At 40.2% G+C, this 22,024-nt stretch overlaps 1 protein-coding gene across 4 annotated transcripts in view; it reads left to right on the forward strand.

Moving 5' to 3' along the window:
* The window catches only part of SLC9A7 (solute carrier family 9 member A7), a 79,608-nt gene that overhangs the window by 29,449 nt on the left and 28,135 nt on the right, over nt 1–22,024 (forward strand). For 2 of the 4 annotated variants that reach the window (XM_015277756.4, XM_040661927.2), the window contains exons 2-13: nt 1,030–1,229; nt 2,570–2,647; nt 3,275–3,351; nt 4,316–4,428; nt 5,714–5,819; nt 6,099–6,240; nt 10,210–10,315; nt 10,668–10,756; nt 10,872–10,985; nt 14,494–14,605; nt 15,405–15,558; nt 21,879–21,938. In XM_015277756.4, coding sequence (XP_015133242.2) covers nt 1,030–1,229; nt 2,570–2,647; nt 3,275–3,351; nt 4,316–4,428; nt 5,714–5,819; nt 6,099–6,240; nt 10,210–10,315; nt 10,668–10,756; nt 10,872–10,985; nt 14,494–14,605; nt 15,405–15,558; nt 21,879–21,938 — 1,351 coding nt within the window. The remainder of the gene's footprint in view (nt 1–1,029; nt 1,230–2,569; nt 2,648–3,274; nt 3,352–4,315; nt 4,429–5,713; nt 5,820–6,098; nt 6,241–10,209; nt 10,316–10,667; nt 10,757–10,871; nt 10,986–14,493; nt 14,606–15,404; nt 15,559–21,878; nt 21,939–22,024) is intronic. The other 2 variants (XM_015277757.4, XM_040661933.2) reach the window with 1 other exon arrangement.

Below are 22,024 nucleotides of genomic sequence, written 5' to 3' on the forward strand. Positions count from 1 at the left end.
TGCCAACTGAAGGATCATTTCTTTATTGACAGTCACCCATCATCACCTTCCAGTTGTCTGCAACAAGGATTAAATCACAGAATATTTTAAGATGACAGGGAAGACTTGAAGGAGATATCGATTTGTGTACTTCTCAGACCAAAACTGCTCTGACTATTCTTACCCGTTCCTCCTGTAGAGCAGAGTATTGTTTTTCACAGTACGTTGTAAAAGGAACAGTGCACAGTTAAAAGCTTATATTTCTTCAGTATTTTTTGGATTCCTGACGTGGTCCTTCCATTTGTTGGTTTGTTTAATTGTTAGCTCATGCTAATGCTCTTCTTCCTGATTGTGTTTTCTGGTTGGATTGTCCTTAGGCTGCCTGAGTAATTATTTTTATATTCCTGAATGGCACATCTGATGCCTCTTGTGGTTGCTCATTTTTTACCTTTGCTTTATTTCTGTTTAGTGAAAGAGGTGCAGCTGACTTCTTTGTGCACGCCATATGAACTTTAGTTGCAGAATTTGCAAGCTCACAGGAGATTGTGCAGCTGCCATTGTCGGCTTGCTTAGAATTGCCAGGCAGAAAGCTGCATTATTGCTGCGGCTGTATTACAGTATCTGACAACGAATAGTTTCAATGAAGTATATTTTCAGTATTCAGTATTGCATATTTTCAGCAGTCATCATTTGGTTATATTTACTCAGTTCTGCTCAGAAGAAGGTGAAATGTTTGCTATAGCCCAGTTCTCAGCCTGCAGCACAGTTCAGAGTTTACACATTAGTGGTGTGAATGAGGGTGAGGAAGAAGAGAGATGAAAGTGAGTATTTTGTTTGTCGCTTTGAGCAGATACCAGATTTTACAAATTCATCAGTGATGCTAGCATGTTTGCTTGGGGCTTCTTTTCCTTTGCAGGAAACCGATAGTAGCCATTCAGTGCAAAATATACGTAAGCTTCTCGTGTTACACCTCAGTTGATATTCCAAACTCAGAAGCTCGGTACAGGAGTGTCAAATCAGCTTCATGGATTTTTAATCCTCTTCTTCCAGGACTGATTGTTGGGGTCATCTTGAGATACGGCACTCCCTCTTCCAGCGGCCGTGATAAACCCCTGAGCTGCTCGCAGGAGGACAGGCCATTCACAACCCTGCTGGTCAACGTCAGTGGGAAGTTCTTTGAATACACACTCAAAGGTGAAATAAGCCCTGGGAAGATCCACAACGTGGAGCAAAATGACATGTTGCGAAAGGTGAGGATAGGCCATTTCTTGTGGATGTGTGCAGTTTGGCTGCACGCTTCTCCTTCTTGATGCTCTTAAACCTACAATTCCCTTGAATGGTAGTATCGAATGTCAGTGTTTTTGGTGGTAAAAGCACCTCAATGCTTAATTGAAAAGCACCTTTTGTACCGTGTTGCTGCTGGCAAAGCTGTGTTCTGTTGCCACTGTGCAGTACTTTCCCAAAGCCTTTGATTGCTGCTGGAGACTTAGTGTACACTTCTAATATCTGTAGAATTCATGAAAACCAGCAGAGCAAGAAAAGCCTGATGCTGCCCTCTATAATATAAGGTATAGAAGGAAATGAATAGTCATTGTTTCCTGGTGTTATTTCCTTGTTTTTTTTTTAATCTGTTTACTTTCAGGAAATAGTTGCTGGTTGCATCCTGTAATCCACCAAATTAAACAATCTGGTATTAGAAATGAAATTCATCTATCAACTGTTGCTCAGATCTGCTGTTTCCTTTCTTATTTTATTCAGTGGCAGGAATTAAACCTCTTCAGTGTGTAGCAAAGCTAGACTCTGAAGTACAGAATTGACACTTCAGGACTGTGACTTAAAAAATACTTTGAATAACTATGATGAGGATGACTCTGAATGACTACAAAGGTAGCTGTTTCTATGTACCTGTCTGCTGTAGACAGCTGAAGTGAGCTGACATGATCCCCATTCTGGGAGTGCACGCTTTCATGTTAGTCTTCTAGCTTGTGTATAGACACTAGGTCTAGTCTCATGTGTATGCAGGTCTTGTTTGAATTATAAATGATTGGTTTTGTTCCTTTGTCTAGTATAGCCTTTCACAGATATCTGCAGTATCCACTGAAACACTTGGAAGTGATGGTGATTCCACTTTCTGAAAACCAGACTTGTACGTGACTTGACTGGATGGCAATAACAGTGCACTGGCTAGACTCAGAAAAAAAAACAAACACATCACCAATTGTCTAAAGATAATTTCATCTGCAAATACACGAATATCATGTACAATTTGATACCTTTTTCAGCATCATTTCCATTAGAATTAATTTTATTTCAAAAAATGGACTATGCTTGTGACTGTTGCAAGACTGTCATCGGTGATGAAGGCAAAGGTTGTTTTCATAGATGCTGTTCCCTACGAAGAGCTGCAGCTTTTTGCTGCTGCATCTTTATAGGGTTGAACGGTAATTTGGAGGGTCAACTTGGCCAATTGACTGTTATTTCAATGCTTCAAAATAGTAACTGTCAAAAATGAAAGAGGAGAAAGACATAACAAAAAGTGTGTGATTGTTTCTAAGTTGTTTCACATTTTCTTTATTTTTTATTTTTTTAGGTTACATTTGACCCAGAAGTTTTTTTCAACATTCTGTTGCCTCCTATTATTTTTCATGCTGGTTATAGCCTGAAGAAGGTAAGTGTAATCATCTTCTGAGGAAAATTTCTTAATGGGAGACTGGTCTGTTCAGGGGTGTGCTCTCTATTTCAATCATTTGTGTGTGTCAGTAAGAAAAATATTTCCTCCACAGATGGTTAGGTCATACTGTTTTAAGAGAAAATACTTCATATATACATGCATATGAACATGTTTGTATACGCACACTATCAATACATTAAGTTGTATCTAATCTTGCTAATTTGTTTTCCTTTGTGCACTGCCAGAGGTCGACATTGGTTGCATTTGAGCTAAAAGATATGCTGCTACAAATAGTTAAAGGTCCAAAATGCAGTACATTATATTGAGAAGTAGATCCAAAACTGAACTCCAGAGGGGGTGTTCCGGTTCTGGATAATGGAAGGGCCCAGATTGTTTCATTAGAAGATGCCATAAATTACTCATGTGGTGCAAGTTTTTAGTTTTGAAGCTAAGTCTTACATCTGTATGTCCTGTCTATATATGTAACACCAAAATTTCATTGGACAGAAGTTGCATTGCAGTAAATGAAGGATTTCTCTGGAATGCGGCAATGAATGCAAGTGTAATAATGCACTGTGTTTTTAACTTTTCTTTAAACTTATTTAAACTTTTTCTTCTATACAGAGACACTTTTTCAGGAATTTGGGGTCAATTTTGGCCTATGCCTTTTTAGGAACAGCAGTCTCTTGTTTTATCATTGGGTAAGTGAAATTTGTGATATCCGTCCCTTGAGTTCATTGAGCCATTCAGAGAGTTTAAATTCTGTGATCTGTTTGAATGTTATTTCTGATTCTTCCACTCAAAGTTGAAGCATAACTTTTGCTCAGATCTGACTTCTAAGCAATACTGATTCCAAAACAATATTGTCAAGTTTGAATCACTTCACAAGTCCAGAGTACTAAAGAGCAGTGTTCACTTTTCGATCTTATGTTGTAGTCCAAAATGAAACCTTTTTAAACTCCTGTTAGAATTAACTTTTTTCTGACTTGTAGGCACTACTTGTAATAGAATCTTACCTATCAAATTTCTGGAGATGTCCCTTCCATTTTGCATGTGCACATTCTCTCTCTCTCTCTCTCTCTCTCTCTCTCTCTCTCTCTCTGATATGAATATCTGCATCGCTTTATATATACACACACATTTGATTTAAGATAGTCACATTAGTTTACTTGCATACAATCACTTACACAGCTAATATTATTGTGTTCTTGGTGCGTGGATATTCTGAAATACAGACATCCTGAGTTTGCATAGGTGACTTTGGTTTGCATCTCTCAATTTCACTACAGAGAAATACTTTAATGCTATTCTCAGGTCAAAGCTTTTTCTCTATGTACTGTGTTGGGAGAAGCAATACTGATGGGAATTTTGAGCACAGAAATGTTCCCCATGGTGGAAAAAGGAAGCAGCCTGTGGAGTTTGTGCTGGTTGTATGAACAGACTTCATGCTGTGCTTACTTTATATATAAATGTCGGATCATGTCTCACTCTTGACTCAGTTCCTAGAGAAGAGAGGAGACTTTATTTTGAGAGCTTAAACTGCAGCACTGTCCCACAGAGCTCCAGCATAACAAAGCCCACCTGAAATGTTGCTCGTGGTTTTCCTTTGCTCATTTGAAACATGCCAACTTGTTTGACTTGGACTGTTTTATCGTTTCTCTTTAGGAATCTCATGTATGGGGTTGTGAAACTAATGAAGTTGGTGGGACAGCTCTCTGATAAATTCTATTATACAGATTGCCTCCTCTTTGGAGCGATAATATCTGCCACTGATCCAGGTAGCTTGCTGAGCAATTTTTAATGACCTTCCAAGATGATCCTGTTGCTAGGATTGTTGGCTGTATAGCATGAATATATTAATGGTACTTTATTTTCGTTTATGTTATTCTAACATCTCTGATCTTCTGAAATGCACACAGATTCTGGGTGCTGTGAAAGCTATTCCATCAGTCTGGTGATTATGTGATGGTATGTTTGGGGGCAAATCCAATGAATGAACTTTCCTGTTCATTATATGTTATTTTAATTATTTTTCCCCAACAGATTTTTGTTTAGCGTGTTTCAAGTTTAGGGCTGAAAATAAATTACACTGGATATTAGGGACTTCTGTGTCTTTGTTGCATCTGACATTTGATATTTTCAGAGCTGTATTTGAGGGCTTTTTCTTTTTTTCTCCTTCAAATGAAGTTCATGCTCTACAAATTCAAAGATAAGAATGTTCTTCTGCAACGTAATTTTGGCAGAAAATTGAGTTATCCCTCTAAATCCAGCATGTTCACAAAGGTGTCTGTGCTTGCCAAGTCGGTCCGGAAAGTTGGTGGAAGAGCAGGGCCAGGGGATGGAGTGCTGAAGTATGAATTGTGACATTTAAAACAGATTATTTGATGTGCTCATTGTTGTTTGTTGTGAAAATGGGAAGTAGCTCCTGCAATTGAGCTGAGCTCTGGGCAGGCTATGGTTGCATACTGTTTTGGCCTTCATGCAAAAAATTGCCCTGTGATTTTTGAAGCTTATGTATGGGAACATCTGAAATCATTCTTTCATGTCAGACTGGAGCCTTTTTGAAAGGACTGCTGTAAATATTTAGCAGTCTTGCCCATTTCAAATCCTGTGCAAATGCACACTCCTGAGGCACAAGGTGTGCTTTGGGGAACATTTACAGCCATTAGTGCTATGATCGAAACAATAAAGCTACGTCAACAATCCACACAGCAAGTGCAGCACAGCGTTTTGTTGGTTATCTTATATGGAACACAGTCTACAAAAAATAGCAGTAGAAGTGTTTTGTCTGCACTGTGCCTGTCCATCATGGGGGCTTTGCTATAAATGCTGTGCATGTGGGAGGGCACAGAGCTCCTGCCTAACGAGGCTACCCTAAAACTGATGGTGGGATTGTTTACCTGTAGATAAACGTGGCTAGTCTGTTTCCCAGATTGATTTTGATCCTGTACTTCAATTCTTGTGTTTTGTTGCTTAAGGCAAGCTGGTAAGCCTGCTTTCTCAGCTCACAGTCATTCCTAAAGTCATCCAGTGTGGTTTTTCTCTTTTTTTTTTTTTCTACAGTTACCGTGCTAGCAATATTTAATGAGCTGCATGCTGATGTTGATCTCTATGCTCTTCTGTTCGGGGAGAGCGTGCTGAATGATGCTGTTGCCATTGTATTATCTTCGTAAGTAACTGCTTGAATTTCTGCTCTGAAACTACTTAACTGTTTTAAATGCTTTTTCTGAGAAAAAAATATTGACTTTAGATGTGCTGTTTTAAATTTAAAACTATTGCCTTGAACTTGACAACATATATCGTAGGCCTTCGCCAAGATTCTTCAGGCATACGCAGACCAGAAAGGAAAAATTTGCCTTCAGTATGGGTTGGTCTGTTCTGATGTTCGTTTTCTGCTGTTAAGTTCTGATGCCACTTCTAACTTCTCGTTGTGTAACTCTCTTCATAGGTCTATAGTTGCCTACCAGCCAACAGGCGAAAACACCCATGCTTTTGATGCAGCAGCATTTTTCAAGTCAGTTGGTGTTTTCCTGGGAATATTCAGTGGTTCTTTCATGATGGGAGCGGTGACAGGAGTAGTGACAGCTCTGATATCCTTTTTGTATGTTAAGCTCCTCCAAATTGGAAACTACATTCAGGTGCTAACGGTGCTCACCTATTTCCAGCTGTAGCAGTGGTGACTCTAGCTTGTTTCAATCTGTGTGTGAAGATTTACCTCTGTCTATAGAAAGATACCCACAGAAATGACTTTTTCCAGTATAACTGTGGCTACACCAGGAATTTTAATGATGTTACTGCGTGCAGTGTGCTGCTAAAAGGTTTAAAGTCAATAAGAGGCTCTAAATAGGTGGCCTATCTTTCAGTTTTAGGAATTATGAAAAATAGTTTTTATTATATAAGGTAATTGAAAGATAACTGGTGTTTTGTTTTGTCTTCAGCAGAATCCTTGATAACTTTTTTTTGACCCTAATGAGGTCTTTCTGAGTGTTTTGCATTCAAACTTTTTGCTGAAAATCTCTTGTCATGCAGCGTGGATAAGACTACCTTTGTCAGAGTTAACATCATGACACTGTGTGCTTTGCATGACCTGTCCTGCTCTCTTGACACTTACTTTGTTTGATCAGAACTCTGAAGTACTCAGGGAGCAATCTGTGTGGGTTTTGCCTTAGGCTCGGGCAGTAAACCTTAAGCTTGTGGTTCTTCTTCTGGAGGGGAAAAGAATCTGTTTTTTTTTTTTTTTTTTTCTTTTAGACTGGGAAGGATAACAACATCACCATGTTGTCCCAGCTTGCTTTGATCTCCCCAGACTTCTGAAAACTGACCTAGAAGGGGTAAAAAATATTTTGCATAGTAATAATGGACCTGTGATTCATTATCTTAAGCAGTAGTGTCTCAACTGTATCTTGTTATAGACACACCACTCAGATTTGCCTGATTGTACACTGCATAATGGAAACTTTTCAGCTATAAGGAGGAATATGTGCTCTGGTGCTTTTGTGTTTCATCTTCCAGTTCCACTCTTTGGCAGTTGAAGTGACCCAAAATGATGATTCTTAAACTGGCTTTTAATCCGCTGGCCACCGGTAGGTCTAGCTGCTCAAATGCTGTTGCTGTGGTTTTGGCTTTCTGAGCAGCTACTAATTGCAGCTGGAATACTTTCAGATACATTTTGTAAAATCACATTCTAAAGCAGCAATTGGTTCTTGCTGTTTTTAATGCTTGTGCTCAGGAGGGTGCTATGAGACTAGAAGGAAGGATGCTGTTCACAAGACAGCCTCTGGTTTAAAAATAAATGCATAAAAATGCACAAACTGTTGCTTAATTACACAATTTTAACTATTTTATTTTGGAAAACTACTTAATAGTGTGTAATAATGTAGAAACTAACTGTAAATGTGCATTTTACTCTTCGCTAGTTAGAACGTGTAATTTCAGTCATGAGTGAAGTTAATAGAACCTTATTCCCAAGCAGTGTTCTGTAGCTCTGTCATAGCTGCAAAGTACCCATCACCATACCTCTCTACCAGCAAAGGGCATTCATGCAGTCATGCATTGTCCTTTGAAAATAGACAGAATATTTGTTTTGGAAGCACGATGCAGACAATATACATAGACTTGTTCTGGCTTTCAGCAAAATGTCTTGGCCTCAAAGCCTTCGGTTATTATTATTATTTTTTTTAATAACATTTTAAGTATTGCACCATTTGGCATTTTGTTTCTAAATTGTAGAATCTGCCTGGCTGGAATGAAGTGAAGCCAAAATGTTATGTCTAAGGAATGAAGAAAGAAAACTCTTTGCTTTAATGTTCAAATTAAGAAAACAAGTAATTATTTTGAAGTAGTACTTCCATTTGGTCAATTAAAATAAAATAAATAAAATAAGTGATTTTTTTCCTTTCTCTCACCCTCCTCTTCCTCCAGAATGACGAGCACAAGTCTTAATTTTGAATTTAGTAAATTATTTTAATGTAGTTGCCTACACTACAGTGGCAAGAGAAATAAAGAGTTTGATTCACAAGGCTACCAGAAAGGATTGGAAATGAGGAATCAGTTCTAACGAGGGCACTTTTCTAACTTCAGGGGAACAGCCTTCAACCTCTTCTCCCATGGAGCAACTGGTGTGACTGTCTAGTTGTTAAAGAAATACACGAATTTCTTTTGAGTCAGGCACTGGGATAAATTTGTAGTGGAATTATCTAAGCCTTCTGTGGAAGATGGGTTGTAAGTACTGCTCGAGTGGTTGTTGCTGCTTCAGAAGTATGATATTACACAATAAGTCTGCTGGGAGGCGGGATTGATCCATGTATATAACCGTATGTCTTCAAAAATGGCAGGGAGATAGATTATGTAGAAAAAGGACCATGCAGAGAATAACAGCTGTTTAGAAAATGCTGAGTTTTATGTTTTGTTTAATGCCAGCTGTCATGGAGACTTTTTGATCGTGGTTTGGGCTTTTGTTTTGAGTTCAGCCTTCTGGCAAAGCAGGGTTGTGTCTGAAGTTGTATCTCGAATATGTGCTTCAGAGCCCTTCCCTCCTCTGAGACATACAGAATGCCAACAGGAAGCAGTAGTGTGGGTGGGGAGCAGGTAGCAAGGCTCAGGAGTGCTTTGTGCTAACCACTGAAATGCTGCCAGCTGTTTGCCTCTGGTGTGAATCACTTGTGGCTTGCTGTGAACACCATATTCTGTGATAAAGCCCATGAGAGACTGCTTCCACTGAGTCTTGTGGGCCAACTGAATGCTTCTTGCAAGAGTCACAAAGAGTGCTGTGAGCTACAGACCTCCCAGGGCCTGTGAACTTCCTGTGAAAGTGGTGCTCCTCATTGTTCTTGATGTACTGAACCATGACTCCCCAAGCAGCTGTGTTGCCATTAGCTTTGATTGTGTAATGCCGCAGAGAGCCCTGGATGCAGCTGTATTACACATGGAGAGGAGTGGTGGATGCTGGTGCAGCCCTGATGTCTCTGTCAAGGTGCTGGTTTCTTTCCTGTGGACAGGGGGAGTGCTACATCTTGCTGTTCCAAGTGTCCATACTGTTGTTCTCTTGCCATTGCCCTGCTTGGATTTCGAAGACTGCTAGCCATCGGCCTTCAGAAGGGCATGAGGTTTCTCTACCACTCCTGTAGCACATGATTTCTTTCTGTAACTCCCTGTGCAGTTGTGCACAGCTATTGGCACCTGAGGTATAGTAAGCTGTGCTGTTTACTTGCTGCCAAAATAGTGAGTGGAGGAGGAAAAAAGTCCCATAAATGGAAACAAAGATTTTGAAGTATGTGGAGAGCTATATTTAAGGCAATTGAAACCTGCTTCACTTTTCACTACTTGCATGAACCGTTAATTCTGTGTGTTTGACATGACTCAAGTTCTCTCATTTGGAAGATAAATTTGTTTCTTCCTACTGAAAAGGCTGAGCTTGCTGTGGTTGAGCTGGCTTTTTCTCTAAGATGTGTCAACAGAGGGAGAAGAAATCTATCTTCTTTTAGGCAGAATAACTGTTTTGCCTTAAGAATGCAGAAATACCAAAACTTGCTGCAAAAGACTTGTCCACGAATCTGAGCAGAAAAAGTTGTAATAAATATGCATCATCTCAGGGTTTCTATAGTTGAGATCAGCCCTGTAAATGAAAGAATTCCAAATGCATTTTGTGGTTTATGTAAAGGTGACCAGTGTGTATTTGTGTGCAAGTCTTTATCTAAAAAGAAAATATACTGGGAGCAAAAAAGCAATCTGAAAGGAACACTGAGTATGTATCCTTTCCGTGCTGGCACTTAGCAGGGAAACGTGGTACGGAGTAAGCTATGAGTTGGAAGAGGTGAGTTATGCTGCAGCTGTGTAGCACGAATATCTAAAATTAATGACTTGAAAGGGAGACCTCGATTCTGAAGTTTGTCTTAATGTCATGAGAGAATCGATGTTTTTCATGTTAAATAAAAAAAAAGTGTTTTTGGACCAGCATTGGTTCTTAGCACATAAAAGCGCTTTTCACAGATATTAGGTAGAGAGAAGCCAAAGGACCAGTGCATTTCTTTTATTTGTGATCCCTTAACAAACGACTTAACGTGACAAAGTTTACCAAGTTACACTGCTTCCCTCTGCTGGAAACGGCTCTCTTCTTCTTAATGTCCTGGAGCACTTTCTTGCTTGCAGAAGCCTGTGGATTTACTGGTGAGTTGGTGGCTTTGAGCACACTAAGACACAACTCCTGCCCATCCTACCCACATATCCACTTTCTCATTAAAACCTTCCTATGAGAAATATGATGTTACCACTTAAAGCTTCCCTATGTTCTGTACAATGCCATAGAGGGTGGAACTCACCATGCAGCAAAAGCTCTTAAGAACAGCTTTCATTTGGCTTAAAAGCATCTGTGTCTCAGTATGCCGGGCCCCATCCTTGATTTGAAAATGAGGTTCATAAAATCTTAAGGTGAAAGGTAAGTTAATAGGACTTGATACGGGAAAATATATTGTGTTCACACAGTAAACAGACTGATTTTTGCATGTAATTCTGTTCACAGGTGTAGTGGCTGTCCTGTTCTGTGGAATTACTCAGGCACATTACACGTACAATAACTTGTCAGTTGAATCAAGAAGTCGCACTAAGCAGGCAAGATCCTTTCACCTTTTGTACAGTGTATTGCTATACTGCTGTGTACTGTTATCTTGAAAAGCGTATTTATTGCTTGGCCTTTAACATGTTATTCTTTTTCTTCTTTCCTTAGCTATTTGAGGTATTGCACTTCCTGGCTGAGAACTTCATCTTTTCTTATATGGGTTTGGCACTGTTTACTTTCCAGAAACACATATTCAGCCCAGTTTTCATCATTGGAGCTTTTGTATCCTTTTTCAGTTTGTTTGGGGCTTCTCTATTTTCATGTGTACCTGAAGACTGCTGGTGCATGTGAGCTTTATCAAATAAGTGGCATTGACCAAATAAGTGGTGGTTGACCAGAGTTTTCCTCTGTCTTGCAGGCACAAGAAGTCTAAGAAAATATTTAATTAATCAAAGCCCTGAGGCCTCTGCCACAAAGTTGTTGGCTCTGCACCTAAGCAGGCACAAAATGTCATGTAAATTCAACATATAAGTAAACGAATATGCTTTCCTCCGCGTAGCTGCAGCACAGAGGAACTTTCAACACTGGATTTGCAAATTTCCTTCCTAGCTAGGAAACTTCAGTATCAGCAGAAGGGGGAGGCAGCGTGCTGCTACATTTATCAGCATAGGCAAAGGGAGTCACTTACCTGGGAAATGTGAGCACCTGCTACACAGATATGGAGAAACATTGAATCTAAAGGTAAAGTGATGGATGAGGTTACCGGGGAATTCTTGGTGAAGAGTTGTTCAGCGATGCAAATTATTTGAGTGGCGTTTGTTTGTTTGTTTTTAGTATCTTCTGCTCATTTGTTTTTCCTAAAATGAAAGGGATTTACAGGTGACGTTCAGGACTCTGATTTTTATCTGTTCTCTTCTCATCTCAAATATATACGTTGCTCAGCTGGAAAAGTTATGTTAGATGAATCTAAGAGAGTGAGTGGAGTGGAAAAGAAGAGAAGCTGTGGGAATGAGGGAGAGAGAGTTTTTGGAGAGGGAATGTGTGCCTGCATTGGTCTGTTATTCAGTGTACCTATGTCAAGTATTAATGTCTTTTGGGAAAGGAAGACTCAAAACTTTTATTCTTCTCCAGACCTTACAATTCAAGAAAGTATATGTTGCATCATGAAGATTAAGCATGCAGGGTGTTGTGGCTATGAGCTGAAATGCATCTTCAACTTTCAGGGCTCCCGAATTTCTTAAGAGAAGAATCTACATTGTAGTCTGTTTTTCCCATTCCCACAATTGATATTTAGTGCTTAAGGCTGGAAAACTTTGTAATAGTGCCTTAGGGGGGATCTGCACGATGTGACTTGATACCAAGATATTTGGAGTATTGCTTCCCACTGACATTGAAATAATATATATTAATACAAAATCTCTTTGATTCTTGACAATAATTTGTAAGAAGTGGAATAACAGGTGTTCATCCCTCTGCTCTTTGCCAGTCTTTGCTCTAGAGATGTTTACAGCATAGGTGGAAGCCCTGTGTGCTTGTCAGTTTATATAAATGGAGAAATAGCTTAGGATTTCTGTGAGTAAGAGATTACAGAAGTTGTCAGGGCAAACAAGGTAGAGGCAGAAGGTTTTTGCTTTCTAAACTTTTCTTCTCTTGGTTTTTCACCAGTCTGACCTGAAAGAAAAATTGTTCTTCTTGCTTTTTGTCAGTGGAGAAGGGAGAAGGCAAAAATAACATGTGCCTTGGCTGTTGATGGTGAGCAGTGCTTGTAATGCTGTTGTGTTCAAACTTTCGGAACCTAAAAAGGATTTTGTTCTTCACTTCCAGCTGTTCTCTAAACAAATGAACTTCAGGGGAGTGTGGGTGAACTGGCTGTCTTTAAGCAATATTCAAAATGTGGTTCTCAGGTGATGGGAAGAAGCAGGAATTGAAATGTGATGCAGGCCATGACGTGAAGTTTATGTGCTGCTGAAAGGTGCTGGTGTCAAAGGTGGGTATCCACTTCCCATCAACACCAGCTGACTCATTTCCTGGCTCTCAGCTGCCTCAGAACCAAGCACTCTGGTGATAGTCCCCCTCAGATAAGCTGAGAGTTGCTAGATTCCTCCCTCCCCGTGCCCCCTTTCAAAACAAGTTATATACTTATTCCTTCACTGTATTCCTGAAGGCCTGAAAATTCAGAGCAATTAAAAGTGTGATTGAAATGACGGACATGGAGGTTCACGTCTTGATTTCTCTCTGCCTACCACAGGAGTAGGCCTCTTTGCCATGCAGATAAAACCCAGTAAAAGGAAGCATAAAAGCGGCCTATTCCAGAGTATGTTTATTTTTTCTCCACCTTACTCTTCCTCTCCTATCTGTACTACTTCTAGGGATCTATTGCACTTACCTTTATTTTTCTTTGATCGTTTACTTTTTTTCTGAAACACTGGAAAAAAAAGTTCCACATCCTCACATCTGTTTTTTCTGGATTAACGAATGTTCTGGAGTTGAAGGCATGGATGAAATAGTTGTCTGGTGTGCAGAATGTTGTAATTTTTTAGTTTTTGCTATAGTTATCTGTCCTCTGTCCAAGCTATGCCATCAGTCTTGTTTCTTTTCAGGATTTTCGTTCGCTTCTTTTCCTGCCCACCTACTTCTATTGCATTTTTCACAGCTCTTTGTACTGCAGCACTGGTGTACTTGCACCCACATTTTGCCTCAGCAGCCACTTTCCCCATTGAGTTGATGCCTTATGGAGTGGATCTGGATGGGATATGTAAACATCATTATTGTTGAAAGAGAAAGGTTGGACTGCAAAGGCAGAGCTAAGGCCTCAGTGTTGTTAGCAAAATCCTACTCGTTCTTCCTGCAGGTGTTGGTTGTGATGGTGACTTCTGCAGTGCCCATAAGGACTGCAGTAGAAATTGCTTGGAGTAACTGCATGAAGCTTTTTGTGAAAGTAGTGATCAAAATCTTAGCTCCATGGAGGTGGACTATATTGCTTTACTTCAGCGGTTAGGTATAACAACAACCCAGATGAGTCTTGAGTTCTTCTATGCTTTTGTTTGTTTTCCATAAGAGAGCTGCTTCATTCTTCTAATGTTGTTATACTAGCTGTAAATGAACAATAATGTGTTGGTGTGTAATAGGACTTCAGCTTATCAGTCTCATTTGTACCAAAGTATTCCTTAGATGGGTGGGGCATTTATTCAGCATTCTGGTTATTCACTGGAACCATAGTGCAGGAGGGTGGGAGCTTATCACTTACAGATATGAATTTCTGCAGTACTTTTTAAAAGCTTTTTGAACCTCATTCTAGTGATGATGATTATTTCTTAACTCATCTTTGTAGTTTCTCTGTACTCTTAAATGCCCACTGACCAGTAGGTCACGTTGCCTCTGCAAGAGTGATGATAGTGGACTCTTGCTGGTCTTTTATATTGACTTTCTTCCTATGCCAGGGCTGCATTTATGTTGGTCTAAAATGCAATCTTGTGTTGGAGGTGATTGTTGCTTAGAATATGGTATTTTAAGTTTTTGTTTCTGTAGCTGATAGTCTTCATACTAGATGTAATTTAACTGCATTAAAAACACATGGCTGTAATAGTCTGCATTCTGTGCAGTGAGTGCACAGTGAGTTCTGTGCAGCACATATTTGGTGAAAGTCTGTTCTGTATAGATGGGAATAGCATGACACTTGGTATTGTTGCATAAATTTCTCATTAAAACAGAAGTTTCACATTAGAGCCAGGTGCCAAGAGTGTATTAAAACCCCAGGAAGGTGAAATCCTTAACCCTCAGCTGTGAACAGATTGCGATCTTTTTGGGCAGAGCTGCACACGTCTACCCCCTCTCCTTCTTGCTGAATCTGGGCAGAAGGCATAAGATCAGCTGGAATTTTCAACACATGATGATGTTTTCAGGTAAAAGAGCAAAAATGTTTGGTAAAGCAATAATTCTTTTTAAATCATGGGATGTGGATTATAAAAGCCGGAGATGGAAACCTACATGTTTCACTGGAACAGGTTGCCCAAGGAGGTTGTGGATGCCCCATCCCTGGAGGCATTCAAGGCCAGGCTGGATGTGGCTCTGGGCAGCCTGGTCTGGTGGGTGGCAACACTGCACTTAGCAGTGGGTTGAAACTTGATGATCATTGTGGTCCTTTTCAACCCAGGCCATTCTATGATTCTATGTTTGTAGAACTTTTACAGAAGCCTGGCAGCTGTATCATACACTCATGTATCTCTCAACTTTCATAGAAAGTGTAATGTCTCAGAAGAGTGACATCTTGAAATGACAACTGCTGGCAGCTTATGATCACTTCATGTTGGGAATGGAGTATTTTCAATTGAAGTGTTGAAGAAGTGTGCATTTTCATTTAGATTCAGGGAACTGTTTCGTTTGCAAAATTTATTTTGCTGTTGTCCACAACTTGATTGTTTCTGCATTTCTTTCCTATTAATTTATGGAAACACTTAATCCTTAGCACTGGTGGATTCTGTAAGTTACAGAAAACTACCAGAGCAAGTTACAGTCTTAGTCATCCCAGGGCGTAATGTACCAAAGAAACTCAGGGAGCCAAAACTCTTGTGGGAGTACTCTGAACCCCTTGCTTTCTGCTTATCACATTGAGCCTGTATGTCTGGAAGGGAGCAAGGAAAGATGCTGTATTATGAAGGCATGATGGAACTTCTGAAGCTCTATGTCATTTTTGTCACACAGGTCTCAGGGGAGCCATGGCCTTTGCTCTGGCCATACGAGATACTGCTACCTATGCTCATCAGATGATGTTCTCAACAACTCTCCTCATTGTCTTCTTCACTGTGTGGATTGTTGGTGGAGGCACAACTCCCATGCTGTCATGGCTGAACATCAGGTCAGTATGTAGCTGTATGCTGGGGAAACTTCACTTTTCAGGTGGTGAACTTGTTTGATGCTTGCTAGATGTGCTCTAGGTATTTAGAACATTCTATTGTTAGCGCGGGCTGGTTTAAAAACAAAACAACTGAAAAATGTACAAGATGTTGCTGGGATTTGGCCTAAAGCTTCTTAGTGGTCTGTGTGTAAGTTTCTAGATCCTTGTCAGCCCAGTAGGATGTGTGGATAGCGTTGCTACATACAGAATAGAAAGCATTAACAAATCTATTCCCATACGGACTTCTCATCTCATGTTTGCCCATCTTCTGCCTGTGGGTAATGGTTGTGTTGTTTTACAAGTTAGATGGAGACTTTAGTGCTATACTGAAACATTTATCTGAACGAAATTAACACTGTCTAAACCACTGAGTTTAATGGGAACCTGCTTCTGAGCGTTTCCTCTGTTTTGAGGTGATCTACAGCAATGACGAACACCACAATTATAACCATGTGTCTGTAAATTCTGGTCAATACTTAGTACTTTAGGGCTGCAAGTACTGTTGTGTTTGAGAGTGCTTATCAACAGAAGCCCTAAAGAATCATGAATCAATCCTTCAGGACAACTTCTGTTGGCATTCTGAAAGCTTTGGTAGTTAGTGTGGGGAGGGAAGGGAAGTAAGACGGAGCCTAGTTATGCTAACCAGAATGTCTACTGTTATATTGTTCTAGGACAGGAAAAAACAATCTTAGGTAAAAAAAAACAGTTTCTGTCTTAGGAAGTACTAACCATCTTCAAGGATTGTTGCTCTTCTTGAGTGTATTGAGTTCATTTCAGTGAACTACCTGTAGTAATAGGTAGCAGGTGCTTTCTAGATTGGGAAAGGAAAAAAAAGTATGAATGGATGGGACTCCTAGAAATGTTTGTGAGACCTGCTATTGAAGGCAGCTGAAGCCAAACTATCTGATACAATAATGTCAACAGCAAGTTTTGAAGTTATGGGATGAACTTACTAAAAACTGTGATACGTCAGACTGTCTGACAACCTGTCATTAAGGATATATGTTTGGCAGAGTTGAACGGTTCTGTGCCAGGAAGACAGCTGCATTCAATGTCAGATGCTTCCAGCCTGAGAAATTACAGCAGTGATTTACAATATCCCAGCTCTGTCTAGCAGCAGACATTGGTAATCCTGGTTTCCTTTTGTATTTTGATGCCAAACAAATCCATTTTTGTCCTTTAGATGCAATTTCCAGATGCTTAGCCAGCACTCCAGGAATAGGTATCGCTTCCATGTAGTCAGGGTCACCAAAGATCATGCCGCTAGCAGCAGCGTATGCAATACCTGGTCTTGAGATCAACAGCAAAACAATTCCACTGCTCCTGAGTCATTTATGATGTGGTATCATTTGACCATTAGTGATACTTCTAAGCTCAGCCTGACTGGTGTCTCTTTCCATATGAAAGCTGTTTAGTGTCTCTGACGATGCCTGGAGTAGGTACAATGTGCAGCTTTCCATTAGGCACCTCTGGAAATGGAAGCAGATTTCTGGCTAATAGTGGTATATAAGGAAACACCGTACTGATTGCAGCAAGCCAGGCAGACAGTGTCTACATGACCAGCAGTATACAGAAACTTTCTGAGGCGTGGGATACAAGAGAGCAGGAGAGGAGTTCTTGCAAGCAGTAGGTAGGTAAAAACATTTTTGCAGTCTACCAAGACTGAATTGGGCTCAAGGAGCCTCCCTTCCTGGAGGAGCAGCTGCCAACAGACGGCTGGCTGAACCACAGGCTGGAGCGTTTAGCTTTTTAAAGTGTTAACCACATTTATTTAAGTAGTTATTTTAACCATCACTTGTTTGACGTGGTTGACAGAAAATAAATGTTTAGTTTTCCTATGAAGAGAAGGATATCGTGTCGGCAGGGCAACTCCACGTAAGTGTTGCAGAGAACTGCTTGGGTCTGCCTGCAGCTGCCCTGAAGACTCTGTGGTATTGATCACTGAAGCTGCACTTCTTAGGAATGACCTCAGATTCGTGCCAGGAGGTGGCAGCCGTGTGCAGCTGATGAAGAATTAGAAACTTGGTTCTGATATAGTCCGTTGTGACAGTCCTTTCTGCAGGAAAGCACGAAGTTCTGCCTGACTTTGCATATGCAGGGAAGCGACAGATTACTTTCCAGCTGAATTTTAGACGTGCTGCTTTTCCATCACTTTCCCCCCAGTGAGGCAAGAGGAGATGAAGGTACTCTTTCTCAGTGCCTCACACAGCCGCGTTGTGTGGTGCTGAGGCAGCACTTCCTTTGGATGCTTTCTCAGCTCTGGCACTTACCATAAGATTTCAGTGCCAGATGCTGGAAATAAGTAGCGCTCCTGTATAGAATTGTTTAGCAGAAAAGAGATAAAAAGGTTCATAAAAAGGAAGATAAAGAAGGTTCATTTTCTCCTAGAGTAAGTAAACGGAGAGAAATAAGAAACTAATGCCATTTGTGTGTTGGACTTAAATGCCAGGATTTGTGCAGACTCCTAAAAGTCCATCTCTCCTGTGAAGTTCACAGCAGTTTTTTGGGGAGTTAAGGAAGACGTAAATGACAAGAGATGTTTAAGATTAGCCTGCACAATTTAAATAGAACAGTGGCAGAGAGCTGGCTCCAGCCAAGACTTTCAGCCTGGCTTGGTACCACTGCATTCATGCAGAGATAATTGTGTGCATGCGTGAGGCAATGGTTATGCAAGGATCTGGAGTTGCCTTGCTGTGGCTCAGGTGGAGGCACGTGCCTATTGTTTGAATGGCAGTCGGGTTGCATGCTTTGTTCTTTTCTTCCGGTCATCCCTTCTCCCTCTTGATGCAAAATATATTAAAAGAAGAGTAGGTCAGAGGGAGAGGCTAACATGAAAACTAAGTTTTGGTAAAGTACAAAAGGGAGCTTAGAAGCAGTAGGGCGACTGACTTTTTACATGACCTAATAGTGATAAGACAAGGGTGGAATGGCTTTAAACTAAAAGAGAGGAAATTTAGGTTAGATGTTAGGAAGAAGTTCTTTCCTGAGGAGGCAGTGAGCCTCTTGCACAGGCTGCCCAGAGAAACTGTGGGTGCCCCATCCTTGGAGTTGTTCAAGGCCAGGTTGGATGGGGCCCTGGGCAGCCTGAGCTGATGAGGGGCAGCCCTGCCCAAGGTCCCCTCCAAACTGAGCTGTTCTATTATGATTCTATGAAAATAGACTAAAATGCCACATTCCTTGCTGTGCTCTGTTCTGAATATCTCTAGTAATCAGTAGTGCAGGTGTATTTTAAGCATAAGGTATATAATCAGTGTCCAGTGGTCAAGTTTAAATGTACAACTAAGCCAAGGACCTACTATTTACAGTGGAGGCTTAATTTGCATTTGCTGCTTAACTGGGTGGGAAGAGTGAGGCTGTGACAGCAAAATCCAATCAAAAGTAATGGGATCTTCAGGTACTCTTTGTTTCTGCCACTTGATTCTAGGTGAGTTTAAAAATTAACACCGGAATCCAGTGTAAAGCCTTGATGTCATCTCTATTTGAATTTGTGCACTGGCTTGGCTGTGGAGCACATTCATGTATGTGAATGTGTATGTATAAAATAGAGTATGTATAAACTCTATTTTTTTTTTTTTTAGCGGTAGATGTTTTTTTGGTAGAAATTAACACAACTTACTTGAATATTAAAAATGAAAGTCTCTTTGTTGAGATAAAAGCGAAGAAACAATTTCCTGTGTGAAGCTTTAACACTTCCAGTAAGTTAGCCCTGTAAATCAAAACCACTGGCAGAGTTCCTCTTTTCTGAAAAGTAGCTGACATACAGCTTCATTCCTTTGTTGCAGGAGAAAGAATAGGGGAACTTATTGCATTTGTACAGAATAATATTTCCTACTTTTTTGGTTAGGGTTTGACCTAGTTCTTGCTGAGTGAAGCAGTGCGTAGATTAATGCCTGCTTCTCCTTCATAAGCTGCTTCAAATGTTTGTGTATTTTGAAGCAGTAATTTCAATTATACTAAGCCATCTTTTTCTGAATCTTAAACATGAGGATTATAACTTTCTATTTAATGTACTTAGGCTGCCTGGACAATGTCAGCTTAGATATTTACTGCCTTCTGTATGACTTTGCAAATATAATCTTTCAAGGAGCTCTTTATCTAGTGATGTCTTTTTTTTTTCCCTCCTCTTTAAATAAGCAAACAACAAAAAGAAACAACCACAAAACTTGAAAATAGTCTCACACAGTAGCTATATGAACTATCTACCTATCTGGGTTGAAGGTGAAACTAACAGCTTGATGGCAGTGCCCGGATGTATGTGGACCAGGGTGGGCCAGCTATTAGGTTTTGGATAAAATGCCTTTCTTAAACACCGTGTTTCAGTGTGCTGAAATGACAAGAAGTGAATGTTGATGCTGGGATCCAGCTTTGTGTTGTGTCTGTGTCTGGGGTGGGAATTGTTTGATAAGAGATCTCACCCTTCTGCTTTCTTGCCTATTTTCATTTTTCTACAATTCAGATCTGTCATTTGGTTTATCATTTTCTAAGCCTGCCTTCTAACTGCTTTCTTCTGCCCCTAAAGGGTGGGCATGTGCATTGTCCATATAAGCTCTTTCCTTTTTGCCATGTGTTTCTGTACTATTTTCTCCAGTCTTCTTTCTATATTCAATTTCTCTTCTCCATACTCTGCTTTCTCCAATTTCTTGTCATCAGTCATCAATCTTTTTTAATGGGAGTGCAGCAGAGCTGTCAGTTCTCCAGCCTTGCTGGACTGGCCCTGTGAGATTTTTCCCTGGGAGGAGAAGGATTACGTCCTCCTTTAGATGCCTGGATACAAGCATGTCAGTTCTTGTGGTCTGAAACATGGCAATTCCCACCAGAAAGAAGAAGAGTGAGGAACACCCAGGCTCTCTAGGAGTTGGGTTGATGTATATAGAACAAATGGGGTGATATGAGTTTAACTGACCAAGCTCTGCCAAGCCTGCGTGGGCAGCTTCAGGAGTCATATCTTGGTTAGGTCAAGCAAAGTAGTAACCACAGGTACTCTAAAGCTGACTTCTGTGGCAGTTTACCCACTTCTAGAGTTTTTGAGTGATCAGCTTTAGTTTTATTATTTAAAATATAAGGATGGGAATTGCCTTCTTCCTCAGCCACCTTCTAAGAAACAGTTGATCTCTTCCAAAATAGCTAAAACTTTCCAAAAATGCTGCACTCATACTGATGTTTTCCCACATATCTGTAATACTGACTTGGCAAAGATACAGCAAAGGGAAGTCATGGAGTTGAAGTTACATGGAGTTGAAGTTACTGAAGTAACCGAAGTTAGCTTTTGCTGCATATGCAAACCTTTCTTTGTGCTGGACTTAAAAAGCTGAGTACTCTGACCTGTAATGTATGTTGGCATGGGAGTGAGCTACTGAACTACAAATCCAAAACCCAAAGTCTGGCATTTGCCTTAACTTTGACGGCTTAGACTACTGCGTGCCTTTAGTAGTAGCACAAGCTGTGACCTTAAATATTTGGTTCTTAAACATGTAAGCCTGCAGTCAGGATGCATACCTGTTCTTTGTGAAGACCTCTGTGGATTGGTGGTAACCTGGGCTTTTATTTCATATAGGCAGCATACAGTTGATGTTGTATGCCTTCATACAGAAGTGGAGAGCGTTGGGGTGGAACAACACACGAACTGCTAAGGAACTTATGTTGGAAAGTACTAGAAACAAAACATGCTTTCACTTGTTTATGTTTGTTTGTTCTTAAGTACAGTAGAAAAAAGCAAAGCAAGTGGTAAGAGTGCTCTATTGTGACTGAAAATTAATTGTTTTGGATTTTCTTAGCTTACTGTTAGTTAAGCCAGTTGAGTATTTTATGTATGTGTTATCAGTATTTGCTCTAAAACTATTAAGTGGTGGCACCCTCTTTGGTATATGCATAGATTTCCATTGTGACTTTTTCTTTACTCGCTTTCTCCCCTCTAGAAAATACACGGGTCCAAAGTGCTGGGAATTGTTTTTGATCAACTTTGTCTCCATGTAGCATTTCTCTTAACAGCTCTTGAATATAACTGTGTAGAAGTTATGTGTGGCCTGTCACGAATGCAGGTGTTTTTCCTAGCCTGAATCTGAACAAATGAAGAACACTGTTGGACATCTCCAACAAAAAGAGCCGTTACTGTTATTTTCTATGATTTTTGTCACTATGCCATTGTTCTGTCATTCTTATTTTTGTGTATTTTGTCTGTTTTGTTTGGGTAAGGGTTTTTGTTTTATTTTGCTAGGCAGTTCTTTAAAGCTGTCATCTCATGAGCTTTTTGTTACTCACATTCCATTCTTGTACTGTACCAGAGTTGGTGACCATGTTCCATCGGTGGAAGAGATGAGTGAAAGCCGCTGGCTGTATTTCAGGTGACACTGTGCTTTCCTTGATACCAAATTAACCTGGTGCTTGCCTTCCTTTATCTTTGTAACACTGTGTGCTCTTCTTCTATACT

Source organism: Gallus gallus, chromosome 1 (genome assembly GCF_016699485.2).
Source record: "Gallus gallus isolate bGalGal1 chromosome 1, bGalGal1.mat.broiler.GRCg7b, whole genome shotgun sequence".
In the NCBI taxonomy this organism is placed as follows: domain Eukaryota; kingdom Metazoa; phylum Chordata; class Aves; order Galliformes; family Phasianidae; genus Gallus; species Gallus gallus.